The sequence below is a fragment of the Astatotilapia calliptera genome, chromosome 2 (genome assembly GCF_964374335.1).
Source record: "Astatotilapia calliptera chromosome 2, fAstCal68.1, whole genome shotgun sequence".
In the NCBI taxonomy this organism is placed as follows: domain Eukaryota; kingdom Metazoa; phylum Chordata; class Actinopteri; order Cichliformes; family Cichlidae; genus Astatotilapia; species Astatotilapia calliptera.
This window is the reverse complement of record NC_137423.1, coordinates 12,428,966-12,450,818: the sequence shown is the minus strand read 5'-3', so window position 1 is coordinate 12,450,818 and position 21,853 is coordinate 12,428,966. Positions and strand designations below refer to the sequence as shown.

Sequence of the window (21,853 nt, the reverse complement as noted above, 5' to 3'; positions counted from 1 at the left end):
ACAGACACACGCTCACTCCACATATCAGCATGTATGTTAGCGTTATGTTTGTGAGTGTGTGTGACTGGGCTGGTAGCAGGTGGTATGACTCAGGAGAGAAGAGGGCTGCAGATGTGCACCGCATAATACACATGCATGCACATACACACCTGTAAGTGGGGTCAGAGGTCAGATGCTGTACAGCTGCTCTGCACACCGGGCTGCTGAACTCTATCTGCAGGAAAGTACGCACACACACACACACACACACACACACACAACATAGCTGCTTATTGTTATCATCAGCAGTGGCGGCAGCAGCTCGGATGCTGCCTGCAGTGTGACTGTGTTGTGTTGATAGAAGCAGAGCAGGATAACAGAAATGCAAAAAGATGGGATGGGATTGGTTTGGTTCACGTGTTGCTGACCTTGATCTTGATGTGGACTCCACACTGACACAACAAAGCTGAAGCCTGCTTCATTTTGAGCAGATTTCGGCTGCCACAACTGGACATTTGTCATAAATAACAAGGGGTTTTGTCATTCTTTTCTTTGGTGAGGGGCACTTTGATAAAAGTCAGCTTTCCAAGCAGAAATGAAATCCAAATTGGCAAAAAGAAAATGCAAATGAATGCAGTTTTCCATCCACTACTGTCATGCGAATAGCGGAACTTCATTCTCCAGTTGTTGCCAATAAGCCACCACAAAAGAAGAAGAAGAAGACAGAGCAGAGATTCATTAAAAGAACTCCAGTCAAAGCACAAACGATGGAAAAGCTCTGCGGAGAACATGACTTCTTCCACTATTTTTTCTGTCTTAATTGGAATGGGGTTCACCTCTGTGAAAAACTAAACGCACGCTGGCTTTAATTTAAAAAATGCAATTGACGAGATTATTGGCATGACAGCCAATCTAAAAGAGGAATAAATATTTTGACACGTGATTTCTCGCATCCAAGACCAAAAGAGCATCGGGATTAGGAGTCACGGTAGCAGTAGCATCACTACTGCGTACTTGCCAAAGTAAGAGTAACAGTAGTATCAGTATCAGTAGTCACAGTAGCCGTAATAGTATCAGGATCAGTATTTTCAGGAACATAGTGCAGTAATTGGCAGCAGATGCTAAGTGACAATCAGGACTGTCAGCAGCGAGTCTCTGGAGAGTTGTGTTAGAGAGGGAGTGCAGCTCGATGTGTTAAAGGACCTTCTGCCAAGTGTACAGTCACAGGCAGTCACCGCGGCAACCGCCTCCGTCTGCATCCTGACTGACAGGTGACGATGAGGGAAGTGACAGCTACCGGAGTGAGCGAGGGAGAGAGACAAACATGACTTCATCAATCAGGAAATAACACATAATCACCAGCAGCCCTTTGCTTCCTCTTGTTATTTGATTATAATGCCATCCTACAACAGTAATTGATCATTACACGGAGGCTATGGTCTGCACTGTTGCCTTCATTTGTGTTCAACTTCCTGTTTGGTGTTTACTTCCTGCAGCTCTCTCTCCCCATCTGTCAAATAGCAGCCTCATTGTTTGACCTGACAAACAAGAAGGAGAAGCAGCAGAATAGGTGAGCTGAGCTGCATCCTCCGTCGCTGTCTGTCCGCTTGCGGTTCATCTCCTGGCTCTGATCCGAGCACAAACAGCAGAAACACATTCACTGTTTACACTGATGGCTGCGCGTCACAGTGAAGAGCTGCAGGTACGGCGTTTTTGAAAGTAGGAAAGCAGTACAGATTTCCCAGTGTTGAAAAACAACAAGAAAATAAAACTTTGTTTTTTCTGAAACGTTGGTATCTGAAATAGTCTCTCCAAAACACAATCCATCGACTACACCCACGTTTAACGCCTGTGCTAGCCAAGAAGGTTGCATTTTAGTCCCGTGCTAAACAAGGTGGTTTCAGAACACGTGACTTGAATTCAATTTAGCTTTCAAGTTTTATTTGCCCAAATAAACTTCCTAACAGTCACCATGTGGAGGGTAATCTGATTTGGGTTAAAGTATTAGTTTAAAAATATTGCACTAGCATGGACTGAAGATTATGTTGCATTGTTAGTTATCTAGATTAAATGTGCTGAACATTTCACATAATGACGTTCTCCAATTGTAGCTCTAGTAACTGCACAGACAGAGCTCGCACTGACAAACGTATGGTGCACAGGCCTGAAACTGCTCACTTATAAAAACAGAAATGGTTACCCCTAGTCAGCCAATCAGGAGAGAAGGTGGACTTTTAAGGATGAGCCGATGAACCAGTATGATATAAATCTGTTAGTCTGCAGAGTTACTCGAGTAAAGTCCTAGAATAAAAATAGACCTGGAAATGAGCAGGATAGGTTCACTGTAAAACCCTCAAAGCCTGCGTGGAGGTTTTTGAGGGTTTTGTGTGATGAAAAAAAAATCTTGTCTTCAGGTATTATAGCAACAAAAACGAGCTTTAGCTAAAGCTAATATGTAGCCTTCACTAGCCGAGTGCTGTTCTTGTTGTTTCTCGCCTACATCGCATGTTTTACAGCAAGACAGGATCTTAAGTCAGCCTGGCTTTGATTCTGACCGAGTGTGTTGGTAGCGAGAAGTTTTCCTTTGATCCTCATTTCTGCTCTTCATCACATTCAGTCCACTTTGTAATCTTCATCTCAATCATCCTCATCCTCTGCCTCCGTACACACTTTTACGCTTTGCAGGCTTCAGGTTTAAAGACTGTTTTTAGCTCTGTGCTGCTACTTTATGTCTCCTCCTCCCTACACACACACCTACACACACACACACACACACACACTCAGATACAGATACACACACGCCTCTGCCAGTCATAAAATCCCTGGACCCTGCAGGGCAGAGCGTGACGAGGGCAGAGGGTGGCTTGCTCTGTGTGTGTGTGTGTGTGTGTGTGTGTGTGTGTGTGTGTGTGTGTGTGTGTGTGTGTGTGTGTGTGTGTGTGTGTGTGTGTTGGTTAACTGCTTCAGCACTGAGGCAGAAAATGACGCAGTGGTCGACTGAGCTCAGAGAGGTTTTATAGAGCAAAGGGGCTTCCATCCTTGTTGGCAAAATACTTCTCGTTCATCCTTCCTTCCTCTCGTTTTTCTCCTGCTTATACTCTCTCATTGTCTTTCCTTTCTCTTATTCCTTCCACCTCCTTCGCCCTCATCCACCTTCTCTCATTTCTCGGCGCCCTTTTTTCCTTCCTTATTATCTTGCGTTCTATATTTCTTTTCATTTATTTCCTTCCTTCCATCCTCTTTCTCTTCCCGGTCTTTCATCCTGTCTTTCCTTTCCCATCTCCTCGCCGTTTTCTTCTTACTCTCCATTTCTGCCTCGACCAAACTTTCATTCTCTTTCTTTCCTTCTCTCTTGTCGTCCCTCTGTCTCCTCTCTTTTTATTTAGTATGACCACCTCGTACTTCACCTTGAATCACCTCTCCTTCCTCTGCTCAGACTGTGGAGAGGAGATAAGAGAAACAGAAAGAGGGAGGGAGATGTTGTCGTTCTTTTACTCGGCATTTTCTCTCCATATCATCTGAAGTGTCTGTTTGGATAGGAAACACTCGTCTCCTCTCTCCTTCCCCCTCTTTCCCTCTCTTTATCTCCCTCTCTCATCACCTCTCTGCTTTTATCTCATCCACATTCTTCATCCTTTCGCTTTGCTCTTGCTTCCTCCTCTTCTTCTTCCTTCCTCTTCCTGGTTGCATTTTGTTACCAGTCAGCAGGATGCGAGGAGTCCTCAGTGTTTTACTCATGGCCACCAGTTTGGATTATTTGAACTTTTGTTCTGTGAAACGATTCCTTTTTTCTTTGTTCAAGTAATTCGATGTTACAAAAAAAAAAACATAATTAGTGGTTTAGTGGCGTTTTAAGGACCACAAACACCAACTTTTTTAGACAAAATCAAATCAAAAGGAGTTTCTCCACACAAGTGTCACACTCTTGTAAGCCATCGGCGATCCTAGCAAGCCTGATCCAACTTTCCCCAACACCGTCCACTTGTCTGCTGTTTGTAGAGCACTGGAAACTCCTCCCAGATGTTTTTAATTTTCATGATTTAACTTCAGCTCATGATCATCCACGCATTCTGTCTCCTGTTTATCTTCTTTGCATTGTTTCCCACAACTTAACTTCCCTAAATAAACTTCCTTAAATTAATTGAAAAACCACAACAATGATCACATTACAGAAATAAATAACTTCCTCATTTATGTCACTTGATAGCAGTAAAAGAAAGAAGAGAAGCTAGCTGCTGTCATGCACAGCATTTTGTGGACACTTCTATCTGCCCTCAAACAGCTCTACAATATCGACACATTACTCACATTATCATCAATTACTACGGCCAATAGGGGTAAATGTCACTGGGATGTAAATGCAAGCAGTACCTTTGGAAACCGTAATAGCAATAACGTGTAACAGCAGCTCACAATAAGCCTGCATTTGGTCCAAAATATTTTTCCAAATCTAATGAAGTAGCAGATTAAACAGGATGATACAATCAGTGATTGAGTTTTATTGCTCATCCATATTTCAAATGAGAGTTCAGCTCGCAGCACAGATCTTGGTTCAAGTATTTAAGGAGGGTTCAGTGAGGCCTTCAACTGCAGCCTGGTGTGTGTGTGTGTGTGTGTGTGTGTGTGTGTGTGTGTGTGTGTGTGTGTGTGTGTGTGTGTGTGTGTGTGTGCCCGATTATAACAGCTGTTTCTCTCTCGCTCTAATCCTCTGGCCGACCTCAGCTCCCCATCTTCCATTTCATCTCGTCTTTATTTTCATTTCACTTCCATCTGCTTTATTGGTTGGAATGAGAGGTCTCACTGCTGACAACAATATATTTGAATAAAAAAAGACAAAAATACATGACTAATACATCAAATATCGGGACTCTGCCTCTCTCTCTCTTCTCTCCCTCTGCTTCAGTCTGGATTAGTGGCTCGGACTAATCTCTGGAGGTTAAATTAGAGGATTGAGGTCGGATGTTAACACACAGCTTCACATCTGCGACTTTTTCTTTTGCTTCTTTCTTTCTTTTGGGGAGGGGAGCCGAAAATTTCCCTGAAGGTTTGTGCGAATCCCGTTAAAGCCGCTGCACAAGCTCAGAAACAGAAAATAACAAATCTGCTCTTGGTCCGTGTTTGTCGGACAGCAGCGCTCGTGTTCTCTCCTCAGCTGCTGTCAGAAACTGAACGAGCATAGCTGCCTCTTAATGTTTATTTCCAAAGAAGCCAGCGGACGCTTTATCTGCTCTGACGCACTCTGACAACTAAAAAAACACCAACAAACAACCTCATCAATACACGAAATAATCAATAACGACTTGGAGTGGAACAGTAAATAGACAGGAAGATTTGTTGAGGCAGACTGCGTTCCCTGTGCTAACAACATTATTAAATCACATCGGGCCTTTGAAAATGCTGCAAATAAATTTTGAAACCGTGGCCAAAAGCAGGGGTACATCCAATCATTGCAGCTTTATGAAATACGTGTTCATACAACAGTGATACCATATCATTACTCTGCTGCTGTAACAGCCAAGGTCGTGTTCTTCCACACCTTTGTGTTTATTTAATATGATGGATGCCGGGAAACAATAAGCATTTTTCCATTTTTCAAACAGTATATAGAGAGAAAAAAAATCAATCGAGTAATTGGAAAATGAATCCCTAAAGAAGATAACCACAGAAAAACCCCTTAAATATCAATGTTTTAGAGACAAAATATTTAGGCTGACTAAAGAGCTTTTCACAGTGATTACATGCAGAAAATAAAACTGCCCGCTGGTAAAAAGTGTGTAAAGAGTACAAATAAAAGCATAATCACCATGTTTAAAGACGGTGCGATTTAGTACAAAATAACACTTCCTTCTTCTGGTTTAATAATTCTCTTTAAAACTCCCCCTTCTGGGATCGGACCTCTAATTTACCTCAAAAGTCCAAAAATCTGACTGAAATCCAGAGATGAGGAAAGAGGCCGAGCAGCTGCTGCAGAGTCTTGATCCATTTTTAATCTACAACCACCGATTCGAAGGTTTGTTAATGAGATTTGGGAGAGTCCACTGTGTGTGTGTGTGTGTGTGTGTGTTTTCTGTGTCCTGTCACTCACTAAAAATACATAAAGTGATGGAGGGAAATACTCAGAAGGCAGAGAGACTATAGGTGACAACAGAGAGAAGAATGGAGTGATGACACACCTGAATTCATAAAAACACTTACAACCATCCTCACTGCAACCTGTCAGTGTCGTCATAGCAACATAATGACAGGGCAGGCTGAACCCTTTTCTGTGGAAGCACAGACATGTTTGGGCATGCAGGGATATGAATACACACACACACACACACACACACACACACACACACACACACACACACACAAGCATCTCCTTTTACCCGTGTTTGCATTGCACTTTGCATACAGTCTGAGGTCATGCTGTGAAGCTGTGTTTACCTGTGTGCGTGTGAGACAGGTAAAATCTTTGTCTTGCCCTCTCCCGCGTCCTCCAACACGGTGTCCATTTGTTCGGTCTTCCTGCCCTCCTGCCGGCTCCTTATGCGATGTTGCGGGTGGCTGAGCAGCCAATGGAGCGATCCCTGAAAACTGATAAATAAACACATGGCGAGTCAGCATGCTGCTGCAGGGGCTTCTGGGTAGTTTGGTTTGACTGATCCGCCGACCGACTGCTGATCTTCACAGTGTGTTCATTTGTCTGTCTGAAAAGGGCTTCAGATGTTGTGTCTTCACTGAAGATCAAACAGCTTTACTCATTAATGGGAAAAAGGCCAATGTCCTCCTTTTTGTGTGTTTTTACCTCCGAGTCATCCGAATCAGAGGTGTGTTTAAATCACTTCTTTATGTCTTGAAACATTGGTCAGAAAATATTGTGACGCCTGAAGTGTTAATAATTATTAACCAGAGCCTGAAAAGGGTGAAGGGATCATTTACTTTTTGATAGCTTACACAAAGCATGGTAAATAATAAACGACTATCTGGCAGCTGATTTCACGATGAGACCTCCAGCCATCTGAGAGGACAAATGCATGTGCCCCATAGCCTGCCCCTGAAGAATAATGTTTGCTGATGCTCCTCTGACCACAGCTAGCGTGCACAGTGAGTGCACGTGGGAAGGAGAAAGCGAGTGTGGAGGTCTTGGCCGAGGCAGGTCTCTCAGTGGAGTAGTTGTCATAGTCCATAATGTTTGCTTGCCTGGCAGCTCAGGCAGAAACAGTGGACTGTCTGTGAGAGGTAAGCATCTGCTAATTTTGTGAACCTCAGTTGCAGTTGGTGTATATCACAGAAAAAAAGCCAGAGGCGTGCAGGTGCTTTTAAAACACGGATCCTCTTTCTTCATTTCAGTTTCCTAAAGGTGAAATCAGCGATCTCAGGCCAAAATGTCTCTGCATACAGTCGGATAGCCCTTTGACCATTCAGAGCAACAAAACATGGTATGAGGCACTGGCTGATGACGTTCTTCTCCTGAGCTGTCACGTCAGGCTCGTCCCACATTAGATAAAGTTTTTACTGGCTCTGCAAAGGCAAGGGGAACTGCAAATCTGTTGGAATGGAGAGGATGGGTATTTGCAGAGACACATGAAGAGCATGAAGTATCAGATCTGCTTCTGAAAACAAATTAGTTTTCCTTTTAACCTGCTGGGTTTGTTGGTTTCTGCCTGGTAAATACAGAGCTGCTTTCTCAGTTTCAGTGATGAACTCTGTGTGCTAACAGGACTTCAGCCTCATGGCCAAAATACTCTAGCCAAGAAGGTCTAGTTCAGCCCTGGAACTGCTGTAATTGTGGGTGCAGACTGTCCTTTTTCTCCTTCTTTGTGCATAGTGGGTCAGTTTATTTGTTAGCATCATTGTTGGATTTGCATATCTAGTTTATTGTGAACTTTTTAGATAATTTAGCTTGTATTGTCTAGCAAAATCTATCACATCTTTAGTTCAAACAGCAAAAGTGGCTTATAAACCCAAAACAACCTATTTCACTTTTGACATGTCCAGGTTTTGTTCGAGGCAAACGTCCAGGCAAACGTTCTCCTTCACTTAAGGAGAACGCTCCTCCCTCACTGCTCCTCATCAAGAATCCGGCTGCAGGGTTGCCAGGTCTGTGTGACAGAAGCCTCAAAACTGAACCAAAAGCAGCCAAATGTGGAGTTTGTATGCAAGGCAGTGCACGCTTTGTGTGCATGTGGGTGGATTTTGTTTTGTGTGTGTGTGGGAGGATTTGAGTATAAACACATTATGTTATTTAAAGTATTGAATTTTAATTAAAATTATTCATAGTTTTGTGTTTCACACAGGCATCAAAAGTGCTGAGCTGTGCTCCGTCACCCGGATGCACCTCACGGCAGCAGTTTTGGGTGCTGGGCTGCTTTTGGTTGTCCGATGACCATTTTCTCGCACGCACCTGCCCAAAAGGGTGCACACAGCGCTAAAGCGAGATATAATGTAGGAGCTCAATGTCCTAACGAATTATCCTGCTGCTTCATACAGCGCCATCACACATAAAAATTTGCCACACTGTGCATTTTATATGCGTATGTGTGCATACTGTATTTTAGCTTAGTGATTAGCTTTGTTGCCTTGGAGAACTACTGAGTGGAGTTAGCACTGGAGAAGTACACCGAGGCTGGAATTAACGAGCCTTACTTTACTCTATAAAAATGTGTGTTTGTGTGTTTGGTGTGTGTGTGTGTGTGTGTGTGTGTGCCCGCACGCGCATCAGGCTGGAGGAGGGATGCCATTCTAAATTGGCAAAATGAGGTGTAAATGTCTTGAGGCAGATGAGCTGCCTTCAGTGAGCACAGCACACTGAATATTTCACCAGCAGTTTCAGGAAAGTGTGTGTGTGAGTGTGTGTGTGCGTGCATGTGTACATACGTGCACACTTGGCAGCCATAGCCAATCACCGTCTATCATTCAGTTTCGGTTCTGACAGCTGGAAGAGGCAGAAAGTCCCTAAACGCCTCAGAGAAACACTTAACTGCCTTCACTGCTGCTCAGGCATTTGTGTGTGTGAGTGTGTGTTAGCGTGTGTGTGCATCAAGGAGAATGTGTGTGTGTTTGCATTAGAGGTGAGGTGTACAGAGTGTAATTGTCTCATTATATTCAGCAATCATCTGTAGTGTGACGTGCTGCTAAATCTGCTGAATGCTGTTAACACGAGTTACACCTGACCTGCAGGTTGACCTTTGACTAACGGTTAGAGACAACTCTGGATTGACCTTTGACCCATGCAACTGTTTTTACTTGTATTGAAGATGAAAAGAAACAGAGTCTAAACTGTAGTCTGCAGTCATCTATGGCCATGCCTGTCACTCATGGGTGGCTGTGAAAGATGAACGGCATAGATGAGCGTGGGATGGCAAATAATAGAGTCAAAGATAGCCTGTAAACCTTATGTAGGTTGAGTAGAAGCTTCCCAAAGATGGACAGATGATGATGACCAACCCAAAGCTGGGAAACAGTTTCTGACTCAAACATTGATACCTGTTGCCTCACAAAAAGATCCTGGGTTCCAATGCATGACCTGGTCAGGACCCTTCTGCGTGGAGTTTGCATCCTCTCCGTGTGTGGGGGTTCTCTCCGAGCACTCTGCCTTCCTCCCACAGTTCAAAGGCATGCAGTCAGTGGTGTTAGATTAACTGGGAATTTTAAATTGCCTGCAGGTGTGAATGGGCGTCTGTCTCTCTGTTTTAGTCCTGTGACAGCCCCGGTGTCCTGTCCACCCCACCTCTTGCCCTGTGGCATCTGGGACAGGTGACTCTTTCCGTGGTGATCCCGTTGATTGGGAGGAAGATGAGCTAAAGTATCTGGTTGGGGTGCCACATCCCCGAGTATGCTTCCTGCTCTCAGTGAAGACGAGAAACCAAAAGATTGAGAAGAACAGCACATTTAAATAAGTTAGCAGTTAGCAGCGTGCCTGATTAAGTTTAAATGAGCTCTGGTTTCAGGGCTACAAACACTAAGACTCAGCTCTTCTTCCATCCTCCACCATCGTCATCATCGTTCCTCTCTGGAGTCTGAAATGTTTGCTCATATTTTGTGTGCATGATTCCACCTGCGACCTTTGAACTCCGGGCTGTCAGTGAGGTGTGCGTCTTTGTGCTGAACCTCAGTAGTATTTCTCTTTGGATGAAAGAGTCACAGAAAAGTGTTGAATGCAAAAAAAATCTCAGCAGGTTTTTTTCCCCCCTTGTTTGATCTCTCACTGCCAGTCATGCAATTTTTATGAAGCACGTATTTTAAAATGCATAAAAATGCTATCAAAGTCCTGTAAAAACATGCAGCTGGACAACTCTCTTTTCCTCGAACTCGTGCATATGATGAGATTGACTTGTGCTGCACGAGTTGGCAAAAAAACACAAAGCCAATCTTTGTAGGTGAGATTAAAGGGGAGCTCCGCCAGTTCGACTCATCAAAGAGTGAAGACTACATGTGAAAATATGAAGCCTTTCGTGTCTCCACGAGGAGCTGTGTAGGGCCTGATGCATTACTACATTGGAAGCCACTATTACAACACACTTTAATCTCCAACTGAACTGCTGGTAGCCAGGTTGCATTGTGGGTAAAACGGGCACTGGGAAAAAGGATGCTGGGAATAAAAAGGATGATATCTTCTGTTCTGCTGCATTGATTTTTGAACATTTTTAAAGGAGTCCAATAGAATTTTAGAAATGCAGTGCTTCAAACAATATGATGTTAACTGAAGCTATCAAGCATTAACCTGGCTGTAGCTGAGCTCACTATGAAGCACTCTCCATGAATTTACTGGAATCAATTTATCCTTTCTATTTAGCTTAATGGAAATATAGAACTGTTGTTTTAATTTAAAACATCTCCTTTTTATTATCCGGCCAGTTTATAAATTTGATTTGAGTTTAATAATGAGCATGGGACTCATTTTTGTTCCTTATTAAACTCAAATTCCACAGTTATTGAGTGGAATTGCAGTCTAAAAGAAAGAAGACTATGTTAGACAGTAAAAATGAACATTTGGAGGTGAAGGTTGTGACAAATAAAACACATTTTTTTTAATGTCAGGACGCAGCAGTTCAGCAGGTTATATTTAATATAATGGAACTGTGAGCAGCCTCGCGCTGTTCACAGTTCTTAAAAATTATATTTGAAACCAAACGTCATCCATCCCTGTCATACCCTGAATTTCACTGTTTTTTTTTTCAGTGACCTTACCTCATTTTATTCTTAAAGAACATTGAAGTTACTGTAAAGTGAGTCATCCCAGTCTCATCTGCAGTTTGTGAAATAGTCATGAAGAAATTAATCCTTTTTTTGGCGTTCATTGACGGGTAGAGAAAGTGGGGAGGTGTCGCCATGCCAACCAAGAAAACAAACTTTTGAAAGATCTGGTAACCCAAGTCATGATCTTTTTCTAATTCTAGCAAAGGTGTTTTTAACGCCTTAACCGAGTGACATTTTGAATTAAAAATCATACAAATAATGTGTGAAAATCTGTCACATGCGTGACTTCAAAGGTCGAGATGACTCACTCGTGGACAATCTCACCAAACTCTAAATGTGGGCTCATCTGCCTTTCAATCAGCACACAGGACTGCCGACTGAAGTCGTGTTCATGGACTTGAAATAATGTTAGGAAAGTTGTGTTGTGGAAAACAATTCAGTGGATTAATGATCTTATGGCTCATAGTGCAAAATTCTGGGTTTACTGAGTTTGACTGACACACAGTTTAATGCAGCTAAGGTGATCATCACTCCTGCCGAGCCTGAGTTAACAATGAGTATGGATTATGGATTGGAGAGTTGCTAAAATGAATAATAACAGAACGCCCAGTAAAAGTTGGAATGACTATGTGAGACCTGCTAATGGAGGGGACTGAAGAGGCTTGGGGTGTGTTTTGAAGGTCCAATGCTTTTTGTCAGCTTTGGTTATGTAACTATGAATTGTTGGGCAAAAGCAAAAGTGCTTAACGGTGTTTACAACTCAGATTGAGGATCAGGCCAGGATCGCTGTGGTCAAACTGTGCTGCAGCAGGTGACCGCCATTCAGCTGTTTTGTTGGCCTGGAGCTTGTGCTTGTCTGGCTGTGCTGCCACTACTCCGGTCAGGAGGAGAGGCACGGGGATTTAATTAGGGACAGATTTAAAGTCCAAACATCTGTTAGTTTCAACGGATAAAATGGATGTTTTAATTCACTGAAGGAATTTCACAATATTTTATTCTGAAGGTGATGGTGTTGCAGTGTTCTCTCACTGCTGGTTTTATCCTGAGGCGGACTGCATCTTAAGCAGGAGGAGATGTATTCATGGTTGTTGTTTATACTCGTTCCTCATTCTTTTGTGCTTATTATTTTACTTCAGCACCCTCCCTCATTATCCGTCCTCTCTAACAATCCCACTGCTGTCTGTCTTGAATCTCCTCAGTAAACCGCACCATTGATCAGCCAGAGGCTGAGTAAATTCTGCAGTTCCTGAGCAAACGCCACCATCGATTTGTCCGCATGAGGAGTCTGACGGGGGCGACGTGGTTTCGTTCTTCTGTCTACCGCTGTGACGTTATCCTGCTGGGAACTTCCTGTTTCCTGTCACCATTCTGCTGCTGTTGCTTTCTACCCCCAGTTTTCACATCAGCAGCTGCTTGGTGTTCATCTCAATAGTTCACCGCTCTGCTGGCTGGCCACTCATATTTACAATGCTAATGTTTGCCTGCAGGGAGGACAGAGTGTGTGCTGAGAGCATGTTTCCTGAAGCTGTAAAAATGTAATTCAGTAGTACGCTGTGGCGCTTTTCCTTTGCCGGTCTGATCTGAAAAATCTGCAGGTTTTTGCAGGGCTGTCACCATTAAGAGCAACCAGGTCATGTTCTGTTTGTCTGCATTGAACACGGGTGAATTTGGGAACTTTAAAGAGTAAATAAACAAAAAACGTGATAAATGTTTAATAAGCTCATTGCAGCATTTTTACACTCTATATATTCGCCTGCTGTTAAAATATTCAGTTTTTCCTCCAGGCGTGTGAGGAAAACTTTAAAACTGCAAAAATGGAGACATTTAGATACAAAAATAACACTTTTATAAAGCGAGATTCAACATTTAACAGAAGCAATAAAAATAATGTAACTTTAGTTCTATTATCACACAACTGGCAACAAACTGAAGGCACTGATGGTCATGCAGGTTAACATGGAGCACACAAATCTCTGCTGTTGGCTTATTTAATCAGGCTAATTTAACCTGCAAACGAAAGTTTAACTCAAAGTTCAGAACAAGCTAATTATTTATCTGGTGGAGTTGAAGATGTTAAGACTTTTGTTGCCTGGAAGGACGGGAATAGAAATGAGTGCACATGTAGTCTTCACTCATGATGAGGGACAGCTCAGATCAGAGAGGCTGAGACAGTTTGGACATGTGCAGAGGACGGAGAGTGGACATACTGGACAAAGGATGATGAAGATGGAGCTGCCAGGCAGGGGGAGAGGAAGAGCTCAGAGAAGATTCATGGGTGTAGTGAAGGAGGGCATGCAGAGAGTTGGTGTGACAGTGGGTATATGAGACTCCTAAATGGAGCTGCTGCAAGAAGAAGTAGTTACTGTGTGAGTACTAATGATACTACAGTAAAAGTAATTTTAGTACTAGTACTGTGTCTGTTCAACAACAGGACATTTCACCTTTTAAACCACTTTTTAACCATTTATAGTTTAAACCAAGTGTATTGTTCCTTTAACTGTGACGTCATCATCAATCATCACACTGTAAAATGAATACATTAATGATGCAGAGTCAGCCATTAACAGTCTCATGGGTGCTCGCCACTCTGGAAGTGTTCAAATATTCCCTGCAGCAAGTACACAGTGAAACTCGGTCTGTGGACAAAAACACGAACGAAGCAATAAATGAAGGTAAATACAGTCTTTTAATTTTGCTGCTGACAGGAGATGAGCGTGACAGACGGTCTTCAGCAGAAGCAACAGCCCCAAATAAATGTTGGTTATATATATTGATTGCATTGAGAGAGTGGAAAATAGTGACAGCAGGAGCACTGATCAATCAGCGGAGTCGTTCTGGTTGTGGAGGTTACACCTTGGAAAACATCAGCTCGCTTCAGTTACAGACCGGTTATTGGGGCAAGTATTTGGTTTTCATTTGTGTGTTTCCACCAACACTTCCTGCTGTATTTCATATGGGAAGTGCCTGAATTCGTATGTCTAAAAGGCTTCTTGCAGACACATCTTGGATGCATAGCAACGGTGAGGATGCAGTCTGGGTTCGTCTGACGTCTGCCATGAATCTGTGATCGAGGAGCAGTGCTGCTGCTGTGACGTTCCTCACAGTGTCATCGTATCTTCATTTACTCCGCAGTCAGTCAGTCAGTGCTGTCCTGGTTGATGCCTCCATGATGACAGGAAGTAGGATGTATGTGTGTGTGAGAGAGAGAGACAAACAGCTCTTTAAACACAAACAGGAGTAATGACGCATACTGTTTGTGTCTCGTGTTACCTTGTGTGTTTCTGACATTTCCCATGACACCTTTCAGTTCAGAGCCACCAGCACAAGAGTAAGTGAGTTATGAGATGGTCATTATTTCTGAAATGTAAACTTTTATTCTTGAGGAAAAGACAATAGAGATTTGAAGTCTCAGTTTATTAAAATAAATCTCTGAGTCTGGCTACTTAACCTTAACTGCACCTGTACATGCAGTACTTTAGGTACACTCCCTACTTTCTTGATAGTGTGATTCAGTGTTGCCCCAGATCAAATATGGTAAGTGTTACATTTAATATACATTTCACTGTGATCATGGCATTATTTACACTGTATATAAAAGATGAACATAGCTACTCTGACACTTTGTCATCCTTGTGTTTTTACTCTAGATGTAGTAATTATGGGAGTGGGATTACATCAGGGGCAGGCTCTGAGCTGTGACCTGCAGTGAGAGTACAGAACAGGTGGAGGTGAGCCTGGAGAGGTGGAGGTACGCTCAGGAGACGAGATGAAGGAAAGTCAGTAGAAGCAAGAGAGGGAGACGGATGGAAAGGTGAGCATGCAAGGACAGAGATAATGTTTAAATATCTCGAGTCAATCATCCAAAACAATGGACAGCACACAAGAAAGGTGAAGAAGAGAGCACAGGAGTGGGTGGAGACAAGTGTCAGGAGTGATTTGTGACAGAAGGAGAGCAGTAAGAGTGAAAGGGAAAGTTTACAAGGTGGTAGTAAGACCTGCTGTGATGTTTGGTTTGGAGACCAATGACAAAACGACAGGAGGCTGAGGTGGAGATGTTCATTGGAAGTGAGCAGGATGGATAGGATTAGAAATGAGTTTTTCAGAGGGTAGGCTCAGAGTCGGAGAGGTGAGGCCAAAGGATGATGAAGATGGAGCTGCCAGGCAGGAGGAAAAGAGGAAGACCTCAGCGAAGATTCATGGAGGGTTGGTGTGACGGTTGAGGACAGGGATAGGGTGAGATGGAGGCAGATGATCTGCAATATTCATAGATTTAGCAGTATGCAGTGTGAAAATATAAGCATGGAATTGAACTCACAACCTACTGCTGCTATTGATCTCTGATCAGCGCAAAAAAAAAAACTGGGTTAGCATATAAACCAGGACAAACACTCTGGACCCAAGTTTCTGGGTTACTTGGCACATGTGCACACACACACACACACACACTGGATGACTGACACGTGTTTGTGTGCCTCAAGGGGAATCAGAATATCGATTGGCCTAGAACATGATGAGAAATGTTGTGCATGTGTGTGTGTGTGTGTGTGTGTGTGTGTGTGTGTGTGTGTGTGTGTGTGTGTGTGTGTGTGTGTGTGTGTGTGTGTGTGTGTGCGCTCTGTTGAGGAGATAACACATCATTGACAGAGTAATGGAGGGGAGGGAAATGAGTGTGTTTAACAACAGAGTGTGTTGTTGCTGTTGTTGTTCGATTATCTTTGCCTTTCTATGATGAAACATTAGTATCCCAATGGGAGTGTCCTCTACCGGGATGACAGTACCCTCCACAGAGGGTCAATGTTTGGAGTATAGAGACGCTGTGAATCATGTGACCGTAGCTGGTCATTCTTCACTCATCTGTGTGTGATTCAGATGTGTGTGTGTGTTGTTAAGTACAACCACAAACTGTCAAATCAGCTTTTTTTCTCCTCTGATTGTGACTGTTAACCCAGTGCTGGCGCTCTCTTTCTCCATAACCTGCACAGTTCGCTGCATGAAACTCACTTTTATGTTGGGCAACACACAGCCTGAAATCTTTCTGAGTCAGCAGCCTGCTGTGACTGAATGATTCCCGAAACCCTGAATTTTATGACACTGACAAGGAAACTGCATTTATGCAGACCGCTCGCATCAAGGCTGATACTAGATCCACTTAATGAGGCTGAGTGCTGATACTGATCTGCCACTTTGGAACAGTGCATCCCTGCTTGTTCTGCTGTTTGACAAGGCCGAAGGGAAGGTTTCACTTTCAGAGGTGGTTTCACTGCAATATTTCCACCAATGCAGTCTGTTAAAGGAAAATCTTCCTCTCTGGGGTCAGAGGTCGCTCCCATGGCGCTCCTGGGGTTTGGATGCTGCAGGTGGTGCTGGTTACCAGGCGACCAGGTGTTGGGTGATTGATGAGGGTCTTTTTATCCTTTTCCTGCTAATGGATAGGAAGTGACCACCCACAACCTTTGACCTAACTGACCTCCTGAGCATGCTGTGTAGCAAGCTGAGTACCTGTCACACACATACACACTCATATACGTACTTTCCCTCCCTCTCTCCCACACACACACACTCGCAGTCAGTAATGAGGCAGCGAAGCCAGCAGCTCTCCTCTGCTCTCTTTCATCTTCTCCTTTTTCCACATCCTGCTGGTTTTGCTCACGCTAGCCTGAACATGGGAAGGGGATGGATTTCGGTTGTTTCGGCCTGACACTGAGAGGTCAGCAAGAGGATGAGGATATAGCACGAGGCGCAGTATTACAGTTCTGCGACTTTGCGGTTTAAGCATCAAAAACTTTACTCAGTGTAAGTATGGTCAATCTTCCCTTCAAGGTCGCTTTCTCTCACACCTCTGCATCACTTCAAGTCTTATTTCTGTCCACTTGGACTTGTGCCTTTGTGATGCATTATAGTCTCTCCTCCCCCAGATCAGAAGGGGCTTCAGCTTAGGTTTCATGCTGGGGAAGGCAAAATGGTCCCCGGGAGGCAAGTCAAGTAGGTGGTGAGCAAAAACTGTGATGATGTGGTCAAAAAACAGAGGCGCACATTGGACTGATACAATAGAACCCATGTTACCCAGCTGAGCCTGGTGGACGAATTCAGTGCACAACGTCATGAATGTGGGGTTGACGGCGAGCAGCATGCTCCTGGCCACTCTGTTCATTTAATGAGCTGCCTTTGGGCTGAGATACTGTGGACATTGTGGACAGTCAGTTGTCATGTGAAGGAAAAGCGACCAGTGTGATGTACACAGAGTGATATAAAATTAGTAGCTGTGCTTGAAGCGGTCCAAAGATGCACAAGAACACGACCTTGAAGGGGTGTGATCTTTGACTTCTGATTAATCGTTTTATGAATGCAGTTTTTGAACTTTATTACTGAACCTCACAAGGCTGTCACGATAATTTCCCACACACCGTCGGCTTGTTGCTATTGGCTTTCAGCTAGGGCTGCTCAATTAATCGAATTTTAATCACGATTACGATCTGGGCTTTCAACGATCATTAAAAATGACTGAGCCGATTATTAGCCCCTCCCTCATTTATCCGCGACACCTTAAAGGCCGTCTGTGAAAATATTGTCGGGCATAAACCGGTCCGTGGCGCAAAAAAGGGTGGAGACCGCTGATTAAGAGGACCCGAGGGAAGCTCGGAAAGCTAAGCAGAAGTTATTTGGAGAGGAGAGTGACTGCCGTTGGTTGAAAAGAGAGTTTAAAAAAAAAAAAAAAACTTCAGTGGTGTTGCACACCATTTTATATTATTTTTTTAAAGTTATTGTTAACCCTTTAAAGCCGGTCAGAGCAGCACGCTCCGTTTTGCATAACTATTTTTAAATCCCTGTAGAATCTGAACCGTGTAAGCTAGCGCAATAATTTGTTTTGCATATGAAACCGGAGGAGTTGTACTTACATCTGATGCCATCAGCTTGTCCTCGGTCACGGTTTCGTTCCACATATAGCTTTGCAAAAATTGCATAAAAAGCGCTTGCAGGAACAAAAACATAATATTCCAGAAACACGCTTTGCCGTTACTATCAGCTGTTCGTAACACTTCCCACAGTAAAATGATGCACATGCTGTTTTCTTTGCAAATTTGCATCATAGGATTGTTTTTCGTTTTTCCTGCAGTATATAAAAATTGCTGTATCTCCAAAATAAAACTATGAAGACACTCAAAATAAATTTCCTGTGGTGGGAAACTATTTTTTTGCAACTTTATTGTATTTAAAGTTTTGAGGGATAAGCCTCTTAAATTTCTCCAAGTAGAAATATATGTAAACAAAACAAAAGCGATTTTCAATTTTTTTTGTAGTTTATTGCACTTTTTTGCAATTTATGTAATTACTATGGACTTAATGCATACATATTATTAAAATATGGGCTATAACAGTTGTATTGATGTATAGCAACTTGAAATGCTCCCACAAATGGCACTACAGCATGTAAAAAAAAAAAAAATAATATAAGCTCTGGTGGACTTGGTTCTATGGTAGGTCTTAAAGGGTTAAATAAATATCGTCAAATAATCGTGATCTCAATTTCAGTGAAAATAATCGTGATTATCATTTTTGCCATAATCGAGCAGCCCTACTTTCAGCAGTGATATTCAACTGGTGGGTGGACTGACAACCTGTCAAGCTCAAGAGGAGGAGGTGGGTGGAACTCGATGATTAGTCTGTTCCCCAAACAAGCAACATTAATTAACCCCGGCAGGTAAACAGGAAGCGGATGGGGTGCATCTTAATACTCTGTGTCGATACGTGTGAAAATGAACGTGAGGTCCCCCCAGAAAGCAGCTTGTTAATTATCTCATTTAAAATGATGAAATTGAAACTTGAACCCCACAAATGAATTAATTAGCCTAATTGTTGGTGGCTGTGTGTGTGTGTGTCTCCCCCACTTAATTTAGTGTTAATCAGATGAACTGAATATACACACAGCTATTAAACATTTCTGCAGAAAAACAAAGATTTGGGTGTAATTATGAATGGTGCTTAAAAAAACAGTGCAGCCAGGACAAATAGAAACTTTCTGCAACTCTGCTGGTTGACTTTTATAACAGCCAAAAATTAAATGACACATGAACAGCCATCTGGAAGGAATTAAATCAGAGTAAACACTGATTATATGATAGGAAGCCGGTCAGCTGTGATGTGTGTGTGTGTGTGTGTGCACTTTTTTGTAGTTAATGAGGTAAAATATGACAAACAAACAGCACAGCGGTCATTTAAATCTGCTTTACTGTCTCATTTATAAGCTGATGGAACCACAGGGGCTCATTAGAGTTGATGAGTTTGTGAAGTTTGGGCCTCAACAGGCTGCTATGACCTCCGACCTTTGACCTTCTCTTCTGATGTGATGTGTATTGGCTTTCTGTAACGTTGCGTGATATAAGATGTGAGGCTAACACACACACGGAGGCCTCCCCTTTACATTCCACTGACAGTTGCTCTAATGAGATAGAGGAAGGGGATGGAGTTAAAGGTCACGCTCCGGCTCGGTGGTCGGCAGGCGATGACGGATTCCTGTCTGTAGTGGAAGTCAGGGGTCAGCCGGCGGCAGACACACGGGGTCAAAGGTGGAGCGGTGAGATGGCAATGATGTTAAAGCGTATTTGCAAATCTGAGCTGACAGTTAAAGTGAATTTGCTGCATTTTAGAAAAGTGTGTCATTTGTTTAAATTTGTTTAGCGTGAGCACGAGGAATACAATGTGCATGATCTTCCTGTTGTTCTCTCTATTGTCTGTCTTAAAAACAGCATTTAACAGCATGTCTTTATGTTCTACTCAGCACTGCTTACTGCAGTCGTTCCTCCAAAACTGTACTGGCCATTAAAATATATCTTTTCCGTTCAAAAAATTGTTCGTACTTCATCTGAATATCAGGTTTTAGTAGTCGTCAGTATTTAAATCTGCCAAATTAAAATGAGCAACTTCCAAAGTTAGGAAGCTGTTGATGCCGAATACCTAGATTAGCATACTAATGTAATGCAAACTCTAGTCGAATTACCAGAATATATGCAAAAGGAAATGCAAATAATTGCCGGTTTTCATCCACTACCATCCTGCGTATCTCAGGATTTGGCTCATTGAGTTTATAAGTTTTGCAGAGGAAGATGCTTCAATGAGTGAACCGAAACAGTGGGGGAAAGAAGCTGCAGGAGCATGATTAACATGATTAAATAGGGCATTTCCTTTACTAATTTTTTGACTACATTAAAAATGCAAACCAAAAATGATGGATGGAAATGTACCGAGTGCTTCCTTGTATACTTGTGATGGAGATTTCCACTAGATCTTCCAGAAAACAGATTGAAAATGCCTCAAAAGTTCAGCACAAGTTCATTTGAGGCTTAAGTCCATTGCTGTGTCAGTTCACAAACTAATGGTTGAGCACATACCACATAACCACAGTCACTTTGATTCCTGTGTCATATCCCACTTTCACTGGCCTTTTCTCTCTCTCAGGAGTTATAAGCAACGGCTGTTTATGTTTCAGTGATCATTCAGATGTCTGACTATTCAAATTTTTTAAGATGGGCTTGAAAAAAATATGAACCTTTAGGTAAACTATGCAGCCAGAAGTATTTGGAGACCTGAGTCGTCCTGTGGCTGCTTCTGCTTTTTCTCTTTTAATCTTTCTTCCAAAGGTTGGATAGGTTCTGTGGATTTGTTGGAGGTCCAGTGTAGATGTGAGAGTGAGGCCTGGCAAGCAGCTGTCTTTCATCTCAAAGGGCTTTGATGGGTTTGAGCTCAGGGCTCTGTGCAATATTAAAATTATGCTGTAACATTAAAATTACCCTTTAGTTGATTGTCATAGAAGGCAGATATGGGTGTGCATGTGCTTCTGCAACAAAGCTCATCAATCACCAGATTTTCGTAGATACTGAGATGGGCTTTATAGAAAGTATCTCATTATGTCCAACACTGATCGAAAGGTGAAAAGTGTTTTTTTTTCTGACTACATCACAGCTGCAAACACATGGTTTCACTGTTCTATACGCCACCACCTTCAGGAGACCCAACAGGGCTCTGGTGCTTTGCTGGCTTAGGCTACGTCCACGTCCACACTAGCCCGGATAAATTTGAAAACAGTGTTTTCGTCTGAAAATGCTCCGCGTCCACACTAGCGTTTTCAGTCGTTTTCACAGAGTTGTGCATCCACATTGAAACGGCCGAAAACTTACGTTCCAGTACTGCGCATGGGTGAAGAACAAGAAGATTTGGCCTGCCTCAGTTCTGTCTGCCGCTTATTTGCTTTCCAGCTCTTTGAAACGTTGCGGCAAAATGTTGAGGAAAAGCACCAAGTTTTTTAAATGGACTAACAATGAGGTGGAGTTGTTGCTGCGAGTAACACAAAAGTACAAAGTTGCAAAAGCGAGTGAGAGTTAAAGAATTTGAAGAAAAGCTATCTGGAGCATGTACAAACTGATATTAATCTTTAATAGGGCTGTCAAAATTCAGAGCAAACAAAACAACTGCTGTATAATGCCCTCCGCTATCTTAGTGTAATTGGTCACATGACTACATCACATGACTAAAATGTGCCATCGTTTTCGAAAAGGCTCCGGGTTCGCTGTCCACACTGCGACGCAAAAACAGTGTTTCCAAATGTATCCACTATGGAGAGCGTTTTCAAAACGCTGAGTTTTCCTTGACCAAAATGCCATCTCAGTGTGGACGGAAGGCCAAAACTGAGAGACAA

The 21,853-nt window shown here is 42.8% G+C and overlaps 1 protein-coding gene across 8 annotated transcripts in view; it reads left to right on the top strand.

Annotated features, from left to right (window-relative positions):
- LOC113032114 (protocadherin-1-like) overlaps positions 1-21,853 on the top strand; it is a 281,958-nt gene that overhangs the window by 29,222 nt on the left and 230,883 nt on the right. Inside the window, exon 4 of one of the 8 annotated variants that reach the window (XM_080305579.1) lies at positions 12,363-18,615. The exons of the other annotated variants lie outside the window; for them this stretch is intronic. Coding sequence (XP_080161705.1) covers positions 12,363-12,365 — 3 coding nt within the window. The 3' untranslated portion in view covers positions 12,366-18,615. Of the gene's footprint in view, positions 1-12,362; positions 18,616-21,853 lie in introns of those variants that run through there. 8 annotated transcript variants of the gene reach the window in all.